Source organism: Stegodyphus dumicola, chromosome 12 (genome assembly GCF_044657685.1).
Source record: "Stegodyphus dumicola isolate Sdum_Otavi_A_Nest chromosome 12, ASM4465768v1".
In the NCBI taxonomy this organism is placed as follows: domain Eukaryota; kingdom Metazoa; phylum Arthropoda; class Arachnida; order Araneae; family Eresidae; genus Stegodyphus; species Stegodyphus dumicola.
Genome location: NC_140779.1, coordinates 71,996,845 through 72,010,331, shown reverse-complemented (window position 1 = coordinate 72,010,331; position 13,487 = coordinate 71,996,845). Strand labels below are relative to the sequence as shown.

General features: G+C 32.2%; 1 protein-coding gene and 1 long non-coding RNA gene across 2 annotated transcripts in view; one reads left to right on the top strand and one right to left on the bottom strand.

The window, feature by feature from the left end:
• Positions 1 to 385: 385 nt before the first annotated feature.
• Positions 386 to 8,203, bottom strand: LOC146993691 (uncharacterized). The gene is made up of 2 exons (XR_015038232.1): positions 7,979 to 8,203; positions 386 to 1,297 (listed from the first exon to the last, which is right to left on the bottom strand). It is a non-coding gene; the product is annotated as an uncharacterized LOC146993691 (long non-coding RNA).
• An 85-nt stretch (positions 8,204 to 8,288) lies between these two features.
• The window catches only part of Ns2 (nucleostemin 2), a 98,134-nt gene continuing 92,935 nt past the window's right edge, over positions 8,289 to 13,487 (top strand). Inside the window, exon 1 of the mRNA XM_085806556.1 lies at positions 8,289 to 8,470. Within this exon, the coding sequence (XP_085662682.1) occupies positions 8,395 to 8,470 (76 nt within the window). The 5' untranslated portion in view covers positions 8,289 to 8,394. The remainder of the gene's footprint in view (positions 8,471 to 13,487) is intronic.

The window sequence follows — 13,487 nt, the reverse complement described above, 5'->3', positions numbered from 1 at the left end:
TACAACCCCTGGACGTTAGTATAAATAAACCTTTTAAGGGGTACGTTCAGGCGGAGTACGAAAAATGGTTTTGTGAGCCAAACCGTGAATTGACTCCGACAGGAAAAATTAAGCGTGCTGCATCGCACGTTGTTGCACTGAGTTTCTGCTGCCTGGAAAAGCATCAAAGCACCAAATATTGTGAAATCTTTCAAGAAATGCTGCATTTCAAATTCATTGAATGGCAGTGAAGATGACGTGCTCTAGAACGCCGAGGATGACGATGATGATGAGGAGGAAAGAAGAAATGAATCTGCATCTGACGAAAAGAGCTGCGAGGATTCCAGTGATGAAAACAGTGAATAAAGACGTTTACTATTAATCACTAATTGTAGAAACTGTTAGCTAGATAGAAATGTTACGATTTATTTCATGTTCATATTTTACAATAGGTACCGTATATACGGTAGTGGTAATTAACAATGATTGTTTCACATAACAATTGCCCACTAATAGGTTAATTCTATGTTCTGCTACTGTATGTATAAATCCATTGTTGTATAGAATATGGTATCTAAATTTAAATAAAATTATCATACCATTAATTGATAGTTTATATACAAATCCATTGTTGTATAAAATAAGATTCAATAAATTCCTCATATCATTGATGTGCATTACATTCGCCGACAAACAATTTTTTTATTATTTTAAGTTTTAAAATGGGGTTGCACATTAGATTCGATGGCGCATTAGATGGCGCTTAGTTTCTTTTCACAGAGAGCAATATTTTAATATTAACCTTATTGAAAAACATTAGCTTCACTGTGAGGTGTACAAAATAATTTTCAATAAAATATTAATATTCCTTCCAACAAATACACTTATATTTCCCACATGTACTGAAAATATATGGGAAATATAATTCACTTTGCAGTGCATCATCAACACTGTGTTAATTATTTTTTAAAAAATATTTATGACCAATAACAAAAATATTTGATGTTACTGAATTGTCAGCTGTTAAACAAAAATGTAAATTTATATAGATCTACAAAATCAGCCATACCAGATGGTATAATAATTAGTGAAAATTGGTTGCTAGCCCAAAACCAAAGGATGCAGATTCTGTTTCCACGTGGCTCCGAGATTTTTCAAAGTTTGGATATCATGTGTGTATGTTTCCTTCATTCTCACAGTTGCAATATTGTTCTGTCACTTGTGGTGCATCCTGGGCAACATTCGCAGTGAAGAGAGAGATTAAAGTCCAATGGGTTCAGTCATTCCTGATGAATGCATCTGAACAAGTGTGCAGCAGCTAGAGAGAAGGAGATTTAAAAGCATTTAGTGTAGCTGCTGTAAATTCCAGTATCAAGAAAAACTGTATTTACCAATCTTGAACATTAACATCAACAATGATTTTGGAGTAGATATAATAATCCTGTATAATAACTGTTTGAACAAATATGGATAATTTTTCAGTTTAAAATTTATATTTTAACTTCCATATCTCTAGCAGTTAAAACAAATATTTATTTCAGCTGTACCAAATATTATCGCCCTGCATTATTTTTAATATTTTATCTTTATTAATAAATAACAGTAAATTGAAAGATAAAATTAACAGCTACTGTTTGATTTAAAACAAATTTTACATTTTTGTACTTGTCTCTTTATATAGAAAATATATAATAAATAAACTCATGTGCAAGTATGTGACTTAAAATAATCTACACAACAAGCATTCTGGATAATTAAGATAAATAAGTGTTGGTAAATAGAGCCAGCTTGTAGTTTTATAGTGGCTTGTAGTTTTATAGCATTGTTAAAATACTGTACATTCATGTAGCATAAAATTAATTATATAACATAAATAGGTTGGGGTGTGCTTTCCTTACCTCTATCAATATATTTAATTAAATGATGGTGATATAATATATTATGCATAGATTTAAATATTGTTATATTAACATAAAATGATTAACAGTTGCTGTTAACATCAATATCTGAATGTGGTTAGCAGTTTATCTAACGCTACTGTGGCAATATTATTTAACAATGACAGTAGATCAACTTTTATAAGGCATATAGGTCGACCTGGGGGGATTACCATGATGACAGATTGGTTGTGGATCATCTGCTGATGAAAATAAATGAATGAACCAAGCCTTAAATTGGTTGTTAGAAATGATGCATGTATTTGGATACCTGGGTATGAGGCCTTACCCTAAAATGAAAACAACTTTGTGAATAATTACTGCAAATAACTTAACACAGAATGTAGGTTGTGAATACTGGAATTTTATAAGCACAGGTGTGGAAGACAGAGTAGTGCATAAATTGTCAGACCCATGTCTCATTTATTACACATTTGTTTATCATCAAAATATTACAAAATGAATGCATAGTTAACTGTATAAACATGAAAAGTGAGATTAGTGTAGAATGGAATTAATGTGTCTCCCATTTAGTTTTATAACCTCTTGTAAGCAAACTTGTGGATTTGTTAAGACACTCCAGCAAACATCTTCCAAAACTGGAAGCCACAGCTTTACATACCACATAAGAGCTTTGAGTTGCATGACACTTCCAGGCTTCTTTCCAAATACTTTATCTTTGAAAATATTCCATAAAAAAGATATCACATGAATTAATACACAGGGGGCCACTGTAATCTATCTTTATAACACTTAAAGAGACTGAAATGACATTCCACTCACATTAAACAGGGAATCAGAATCAACATTTTCAGTATGTGGGCAGGCTCCATCTTGCATGAGCCACTGAGCATGTAAGAAAAGATATGTTACCATTTTTCAGGTGTTAGGACACTTGATGGGCACCATCAATTTTTCTTCAACACAGAATCAGGAGCTTTCAGTTGCTGACACAATCTGTGCAGTCTGATTGCAAGACCTAATCTTGTATCAAACTGTGATGGGAACATGTTTAAGTCATCACTAAACTCTTATTTCTTAAAAAAATATAACTTCCTCCTTCCTAAATACTCAACTGGCTATTATCTGCCATCTTGAAAACTGCTGTTTCACAGCAAATTAAACTCTGATACTGACTTTTCCTGAAATATGCCAGATTTTCCTTAAACAAAAGCAAATAAATACACATTTTTAACATTCAGTATGTAATATAAAAAATTTTATGGTATGACATTGCATGCACTACCCTATAATTTATTTAAAATTAGCTGGCAAGTTGAATCGGAAGTTAGAAAACATTTAAGTGCTATCAAATGGCGTCCGCAAGTAATTCTCATATAATGGAGCACAAAATTATAAATAATGAACATAAGGCTGATCGATACATTAAACAATCATTTGGGAATTTAAAATGACTTTTGACATAGTTTTGTTTAGTGCCAAATTGCACATGAAGGTAACAAATGTGTTAATGCATGAAAGAAAACAAGCATTATGTTCAAAGATGAAACAATATTTAATTTTTATAAATTATATGAGGACATCACATTTGGACATTAACAAATTAAAGTTAAAAACAAGCAAAACAAAACTTACATTAATTAGTTATATGACTATCTCGGACTTCCCACAAACTTTACAGCGACTGCACATGCTTTCAATCAATCATCACAGATGCTAGCAATGGCCATTTCTGTATAAGGGAAGTTTCTAACATTTTGAGATTGGCTGGAGAAGGTAAATATGCAGATGCAGCATACCCAAGGGTATTCAAAAAATTTTCAATGGGATTAATATCAGGGGAATATTCCAGTTATCTACATAAGGAGGGAATCAGGGCCATTTGCTGCCATGTAGAGTCTCACAATGGAGTGTAGGACTTCATGATGATACCACAGAGCTACCATCTTTAAAGATGTGCAGCTGGGTGAGATATCCTGCTGAAATTTCAGTTCGTATCATAATGTTGCATCCTATGAATGCATCACGTTCAATGATATTTTGTACTTTCTGCTCTCCAGGACCTTACATGCTTATCATCTGATTACGGGGCAAATGTGGATTCGTCTGTGAACAATATATTGTGCCAATCTCAGATGGTCCAAATGAGATGATAACAACATCACTTTAATCTCAACTGGACAGTTAATGGAATGTTAATACTTGGCGGTCAGAAGTACAATACATTCATGAAGCCTTTGGTGCACAGTAGTGCCACATATTTTCTTCCCAAGTGATGCTGTAACTATGGAATAATACTTTTGGAGATCATTTATTGATTTCATTTAGCGTCTACAGAATACATTAGTCTTCAAAAGGAGTGGTAACTCTTGGTTGACCAGGTAAAGCTCTCCAAACAGCTGTCCGATTTGTTTCCATATTTGAGAAATTATTCTTCAGTACATCTGAAAAGCATGCTATAGCTCACTACATTCATTCTTCCTCTATCATAGAAACTCTTGCTCATTCGTCTTCACAAAAACACAATATCATCAAAAATTATAACAGAAGTATCAGTATTTAAATGAACCTTCACAAATAATTCAGAATACTGGCATCTTCACTGACTGCTTAATTAATGTTTGGGCAGTCAATTGCGATCAGCTGTAACACACTATATTTGCATACTGCCATCTGCATCTGTGGTGATTTTCAGCCACTCAAATTCAACTGTGCTCTCTCAAATTCAACTTTAAACCAAAAGACAATTAAATAGCTAAAAATTGAAAAATTCTAATGCCACTGAGCAAATACAACATTAGGTAAACTAGAAATAAATGTAAGTATCAAAAACTAAGAGAATAGAATTTAGAAAGCTGCTTAATTTTTGACTTTAACATTAATTTTTATTTTATTTGATAAATGGCAATATTTTCTTTTCTTTTTAGCCCAAAGGAACATTAGCTCAGAAAGGCTATAGTCTCAAAACGGCATTTTGAGTTGAATCACTGTAGAAGGCTGTATCACTTTTCACATTGTTGCCACCAAATATTATCACCCTGTATTATTTAAAAAAAATTAAATAAAGGAGAATGTGCATAAATGTTGGTATATTTCTTGTATTGCAAAAAAAAAAAAAAAAAAAAAAAAAAAAAGATACCTACACCCATCAAATTTTAAATAACGTAATCCTCCAGCTGAACATGGGTAACGGTAAGCATGAATTTTGAATTTGTTTCACTATCTATTTCACATTTTGTAAAACTTTAATGAATTTTTGATTCTTAGACTTAAGGATTTCAAAGTGAGCAATGATAACAATGTAGAGAAAAAAAAAAAAACATTTTTATCTGCAGTGCACAAGACTGTTGGAAATTCTAAAGATATGCTGTTTTTAAATATTGCTATTGAATTGAATTTTATGTGGTTTAAGTGCAAAAAACATGATATTTAATAAATAAAGATAACAGACAAAGTATTAAAAAATGTGCCTTTGGGCATAATATAAAATCTGAAAGCTTTCAGATTTTTTTTTTTACTTGGCTTTTTCATTGATTTTTGTTTTGTTCGATAGCTTATTCTATGTTTGTTGAATTCATTTTGATTAGATATGTGGCTTTTAGCTCCACTCTTATGAAAAATACTTTTGAATAGAAACCTTTGTTTTCTGTTGATATACAAATAAATTCATACTTATACATTACCACCTTAGTAGAAGTCTCTAAATATTCAGAATGTATCAACCCTGCCAACCATGCTCATAGCAAATTCTTAGTCAAGAAACGTCGCCCTTTTTGTATATCCTCTTTTTGATGTATTCCAAGTTATAAAAAAAACAGTATATTTTTTACCTTAAACATAATTTTAAAATATGGACTTGTGAAATTTGCCAGAAATATTAAAAACTGTGGTAAATTTCCGCAGGAATATAGAATTTTGCAGCAAAATCGCTAAAAAAAAATGACGGTAAGATGCGTTTGGTAAGCAGCTAGCTGTTGCACAATGCCAAATGTTTGCAATTCTGATGCATTTTAAGAGAAAATAAATTGATGTGTACAAGGGAAAAAAAATTATATTAGGCTTTTGCAAGAAACACATTTTATTTTTTGTGTATTATATAACCCTTATTTAATCATCAAAATGTGTATTTTCCGTTGCTAAACATGGTTTTACGTTTAAATATCGATAACCGAGCAGTCTTTCTAAAAAATATCACGAAAAACGTCAACTTGCACCAACTTTACCTTTTCATCTAAAAGAAAAATCGTCAAACTCCACGAAAGTAATTGGGCTAATCTTTGGAATATGGTAACAGGTAGTTTGGCAACATTTTGGAGGCGATAAAGGTTACTACCTAGGACTTTGGGACTAATGTGAGAACTACTCAGTTCCAATTACGCATTATTTTGTGTGAGGGATCATGAGATATGTCATGTGAAATTAATGGTCGAATTCCAGTTCTTTAATCGGAAAAGGGGGGAAATCTGGAAATTTTGTATTTAGCTTTATTCTGTTGTTGTGTGAAACAGTGTTGGTTAATTTTTGGATCCCATGGCCCTATCTAAAGTTAATTCGAAATGGGTATTTAGTGGGATTGAAAGGGGTAGTAATAAGTGTTTTTTTAAAGTTGTGCGAGATAGAAGTAAAGATTGCTTATTAAGTTTTATTAAGTCTGTTTGGAGGATGAAGGTTTTCAACATCTTGCTGTGAACTATAAGTATGATTTTAAAGATCAGGAAACAGGCACACATACAATTGCTTTTTATTTAGCGGAGGAAATAAGAAAAGTTTATCTGCCACATAATCAAGATTCTGAAGAAGATTAGGTAAGTTAGTATTTTTAATTATTTGAGGATATTATTTTTAGGCATTGTTCTAAATGTAAGGAGTAAATAAAGTAATATGGTATTATTGGAAAATTGTTATTAGCAATGATTTAGTTTAAAGTAATTAGGATTGTAAGCTAATTTTTATTAATTTAATGTATGTGCTTATTTATATTTTAAGTAGTGTTTTTTTAATTTAATTATATTTTAATTAAATGATAGTTATTTTGTGAATTATATGTTTGTAGGAATTTGGTATACGTTTCAGTGGAAGTAAACGTGCATGGCAATAATTTAAGTATTTGACACTAAGTATTTGCAACTATTTTTAATGTTTGCGTTATGAATTTGTTGGTGACGTTTATAATAGATAATTTAGAGGTAAAAGTTTTTGGATATTTTATTTATTTTATACGTGCATATGTTCATCCTTGGAAAGGGTATAGACATTTTCGCGATCAGGTAATTTCATATATGTCCTTTTTACCGGATTTAAAGATTCACAAAATTTTCATGTATTTTTGTGAAATTTTTCTAATTTATGAGAAAAAACCAGTGTACATGGATATAGTGAAGAGTGTGCGCAATGCCATTTTTGTGCAATTCTGGGATTTTTTTTTAAGTAAAAATAAGTCGACGTGTACATGGTTACTGTGTTTGTGCGATTTTGAAAAATGTGGCAAGGAGTTTGCGATTCTGCACTTTTTTCCAATTTTGCAGTTAATATTTGTCATGATTAAGCAGTTTTGTTCTATAAAATTTCTAGCATAAGTGTAATTCGACTAATAAGATTGTTGGAAAAAGTGTTGAGTAAATAAAAAAAAAGAAACACGTCTTTACTTCGTGAAGACAAAATGGCGGTGAAAAAAAAAAAAAAAAAAAGGGTTGTTGTAGCAGAGTTGGTCGCCAAATGTTCGCCAAAAAATCGCCAAGTTACCATAATCCAAAGATCAACCTGGCTTTTCAGTATTGCAAACGATGTCGCCACAATTCTCTACGTGTATACTTCTCCCTAAAAAAACTGTTTTGAAAAGAAATAACATATGAAGGAACTGGATATAACAATTTTATCGAAAAAAATTGCATTTTACTCTTAATTATCTGAATTTTTACTGGAAAATAAACAACCTTCTGACATGAATAGGAACAGCAAAGTAGGAACTCATTATTAGAATATAAACTAATAATGAGCGGACTCAAAAACTGTATTCAATACATTTAACATCAAAATGTGATCAAATCATAGATATAGTAATACTATATCATTGGATCGAATTAATGAATTGTCGAACAAACCTGCTACATACACGCTTTAAAAGAAAAGGAAAATGTAAAGCAGACGACACTCTTCGTTTTTCGGGGGGGGGGGGGTATTTACTCTTGTCATAAGTATGTCCGTAGTCTCGAAAGCACAGCTCCTCGCACATTAATTAAGTTTTCTTTTACAAATATTTGCCAGAAAAATTTAGCATACAGTAAGAAATGTATAATTATTTTGTATATTGTTCGTTTTATCATGAAATAAAAGCTACTTTGTTCCATTACGAGATAAAAGCTGCTACCCTAATGAATTGTTCTGATCGATGTGTAGTATGTTACATCTCAACTTTCCTCGAACTTGTCGGAAAACGTGTTTGATTATCACGAAGTTGATTTCGGCAGAAAATTGTAAACATTAAATATTTGTTAAGAAAAAATTTATAGCAAACAAAATGTCTAAAACAAAACAAAGAAAGAAAACAGTTAAAGAACGACCTGTTAGCAAGGCTTCTCATAGTTTGAATCCAGGTAATTATAAATTATTATTACTGCACGTAAGTTACTCATGTTATAAATAGTCATGTTATCTTTATGGTACGAATAACTTTGTGTCAATTTATTTGTAATCGGAGTCATAAGTTGTTTTCCTGAAAAAAAAACTATGATTTATTCGAAAGCAGAATTATTTCAAGTTATGTGTGGGTGAGAATATGATTTGTTTATTTATTATACAGACAGATGCTGTTAATGTTTAGATATATATATATTTTTAATTCGTACCTAAATGTTGTTTAATCTGAATTGATATTCGTTTTCAATCCCGTTTTAAAATTTAATTTGTTATGAAAATCATTGGTTTCATATGCTGATTAAGCGTAGTAATCACGTTGTAGCAGCCTTTCTCGAAGTTTTCTAAGGCTTTTTGACAGAGTATGGGGTTTAATCCTTGTATCCGGTGCACACGGGATTTGGCTACTTTTGTCGACTTTATTATGAGCAATAAAAACGGGACATACACGATGAGTAGTAAACGGGTCATTCAAAGAATATATATAATGTATAGTATATACATAGACGTTGTTTGGGTATGTATATAGTGTATAGTATATACATAGACGTTGTTTGGGTATGTGTATAGTATATAGTACATAGACGTTGTTTGGGTCATTTTTGGTGTTGGCGATAATTTTCAAAATCGTGCCAAGGTTGCACTGTATACTAGGATTTTACCAAGTGTGGAATCAAAAACTAATTTTTAAAATTGGGTTTTCATCTGCAGAGAACCCGTTGGCGCCGTTGCAATTTTTACTCGCCAAGCTCCAATGAGCCGGGCCGTAAACGTGATTTTTAGTGCATGTAAATTCAAGTTAGCAGACAAAACAATATATTAAGCATATGGTAGTAAAAATTCACAGATAATAAGCATGTAGATGTAAAACTAACCAGTTAAATGTGATATATGAAAATAAACCCATCTTTTTAATAATATTTTTCACAATACAAATAACCTTCAACAGTAATCAAATTTTCTTCAGTAGCATTGTTAATAAAACTAGAACTTTATACATTTTATTATTTTTCAAGAGTCATTTGAACTGTATTCCTTACACCAGCAGTGGTTTGCTAATTTTGATGACCATGCAGATGCATCAAACTACTCTGTCATCTTAGATAATCAATAATATTTTTTATTTCAGTTTAATCAGCTATTTATGTCACTCCTGCCATCCTCTGAAAGGTTGTTATTAGAAAAGCATTAACAATATAGTATCTTGTTAAAATTTTATGCCATAAAGAATAGGAGCCGAGAACTGGCATCTATCGACAAAAATTTCTTTAATTATACGAAAATATTTCTATCTATTCGTTGTTAAAAAATTCAGAAAAAATAACGTGGAAAATCAGAAAAAAAATAATAATAAATAAGAGAAGAAGAATATAAATCTCGAAATGCGAACAACGACAGTGATAATTCAACAAAATGAATGCAAGAGGAATGGTTTCAACCTTCAAACAAGCGAATACGATGAATCCGATAGGTTACCAGGTTTGAACTATTATCGCCAAAGTTGGCGATGTTTACATTTACCGGGTTCTCTGCGGAAGTGCTTCCTTAAAATTATTGGATGTTTTTGGGATTTGCGAAAAGACTCTGAGCTGGATATATAATTTTTTGGCTAATCTTTGGAATATGGTAACAGGTAGTTTGGCGACATTTTGGTAAGGCGATAAAGGTTACTAGCTAGGACTTTAGCAGCGTATATGCATAAAGTCAAGAGTGTGTGCAGTGCCATCTTTGTGCAATTCTGGGATATTTTTTTAAGTGAAAATAGGTCAACGTGTACATGGATGATACCGTGTATGTGCAATTCTTAAAAACACGCCAAGCAGTAGGCGATTCTGCACTTTCTCCCAATTTCGCACTTAATCTTCATCATGATTAAGCACTTTTGTTCCATAAAAGTTCTAGCATAAGCGTAATTTGGCTAGCAGATTGTTGGAAAAAAAATGTTGAGTAAAAAAAAAAATGCATTTACTTCGTGAAAACAAAATGGCGTCCAAAAAAACAATAGCAGGTTGTTGTAGCAGGGTTGGTCACCAAATTTTCACCAAAAAATCGCCAAGTTACCATAATCCGAAGATTAACCGATTTTTTTTTAAGAAACACACGATTTAATCCTAGTATACGATACATGTGGCATTCGGCAACATTATGATGAGTAGTAAACACGGTATTCATGATGAACAGTAAATGAGTCATTTTGGTTTTGACAACAGTTATCAAAAACTCGCCACTGCCATACCACATACTAGGATTTTAGACATATAAAGGTGAAGTTTAGCAGTGCCCTTTCAAGGAACTTTAGACTGTACCTAGGGGTCCCGCAGGGATCTCTCTTGAGTGTTGCTCTGTTTTCACTGTTCCTAGCAGGTATCGAGCATGTCATCCCTAGGACGTAAGAAGTAGGCTTGTGTGTGGATGATATTGTTCTTTGGGAATCTGAAACTAATTTGAAAGAATTAGTGAGTGACAATAATATTGCTCTTGATGACATATTGAATTTTGCTGAAAACCACAAATTGCATTTTAATTCTACTAAATCTACAGTTGGGTTCTTTACTACCAATAAAAAGTTATATGGATTTCAACCTAATATCCTACTGAACCATTAACCTCTCACCATAGATGATATATATACAGATTTTCTCACTCTATTCTAAAAATTCTAGTAACTTTCCTAGACTGTGTCATTTCTAGATCAAGCTATGATACATGGCTTGCAGATGTAGGTAATTCAGAACCTAAATTTCGAGAACTGAAATTTTTCTGTCCTAAACAAACACCTTCCTCTTTGTGATTTTTTATATTGAATAAATGTGCACTTAACTTCTACCTTTGCTGCCGCTTGGACATTATTATACTGTGCTTTTTTTCTATCACAATAATATTCAAAAATGTAAATCTTCTTGAATGGGCACGATTAGAGTGCCAAGTAAGTTGTGGCTACAAATGTCAATTTAAATAAAAATGGAATTTAATTCGCCTGAACTGCCAAGTTTCTTGACCTTTTGAAGATGGGATGGCCATTATAGTGGCCATAGAGTCCTCTATTTGAAATGATGGGGTTGTCCACTTTAGTGGCCATGTCTTTTTCCCCCATTTTCCAGGTAGCAAGAGTGGGGGGAAACGTCAAATTTAACGTTCCTGGGATTTATCTCTTTCAAAGGTCTTTGTGTTAAGAATCCGGTTTTTCCCAATTTTTCGCCTTTAGTTCTTGCAACTACATAGCTACAGAATTCACGATAACTGCGTTTGTAAATTGTAAACAGAGCCTTGTGTTGCCTTAGAATATTGCATATTTTTGTAAGTTTTTTCAGGAATTATTTTGACATTTTTCTAGCAATATGCCGAAAAGGAAAAGAGGACTGACTGAAGAAGAAATACGAAAACTTCAAGAGCTTGATTATAAAATATATATGTTACCGTTATCAGGTTCAATGTTTCTTCTAACCTTCTTCGGAAACATACAATGACCTGACTAGAACAGAGAGCTTACTAAAGCTATGTTCACTAATTGTAGTAAGTAGACAGGATACAGACGAAGGGTATACAAAACCCTTTATTTTTTTCTTTATATACAATGACTTCCGTACTTCGGAATACAATGACCCTCCACTCGGGGTCTAACTTAAAAGATATCAAAATAAAACTAAACTCTAATTTAACTTTAGAATAAGATTGGCCTTATAATAACAGAAAGCGTATGTAGCACAGAGACTGTGAACACTACAATACGTTTAATTTATCAAGAGGATTAAAACCTCTGGCCTGGAAGGCAAAGTAGCAACTGCGTAACTTCTAAGGTAAGCGGCCTGCTTCGAACTCACGGCTTCCTCTCTTTTGCTTGGCAAAAAGGCCACACTTAAATACTTGGCGTTCGCCAGACAACTTTGCATAAACTCCTTCACGCTTATAATTCTGGCCGGAAGTAGAAAATAAGAAGTGATAGTAAAGATTTAAAATAAAATAAACGTTAGTAAAACTTAAGATCCTTACATACTTCCCGCCAGAGTTAATTAGTTTGAAACTGAGGTCTAAAACGACCTTGTTGAAAACTTTTAGCTCTAGAAACTAACGCGAGGCCAACCTTTAACAATCATAACTTAGCTAGAAACTAGAAAATTTTAAAAGAAAGAAATTTGTTACAATAGCAGCTCCCGGAATATACAACAATCTTTTTTCTTTTTCATCTGTACTGCATCAAAACAGGAGCTTTATTCAATTCTGGTTCCTTCCAGAGATCTGGAAGGAAAACTAGTTTAATGAAATGTTACAGAATGACATTGTAAATAACATATAGAATATACTTTTCTTAACATTCTTATTTCATTCATGACTATTTTAATTATCTCTCCCCGTGCTCTCTGACATGTGTTGTAAAAACACCAAACACGAATGTGTTTCTGTCTATGTGTTCAACACTTCCTCCTACAATCAAAACACTAACGTGTTAAAATTCAACATACGAGACCTCTTAACACACCCTAATTTCAACTCTAGACCCTGAGGTACTATTCTGCAAGTGGCTAACTCTAAAGTGTAGCGTCAGAGAGCCTAACTACATCATTCAACCTTTAACACATATTCACCATGATTTAATCTTTACAGTCACACGAATAACAAATTTTTTTAACATTACTTTCACTTTTACCATATCACGGTATTTCTAAACATTCAAAATAACAGTTCACATGTATACAAGAACATATCAAGATGCCGTTAATTTTACACATTTGAAAACATACGTTAGTAGTACATTGTTAACTTCTATTCTTTTCAAAGCAAGTGTCAATTCTTTCTACATTGAAATAATACTACATTTCAAAAAGTCTTTCAGACTAAAACGTCTTTCTTGTTAGAATGTTTTAAATAAAATTTATACAATAACTTTTTACAATATTTAAGTCTTTATACAACGCTATTATACATCAACTTTAGTTTTACGCGCGAGTAATTGAAAAACATAATAAGAAAATCGGTCAC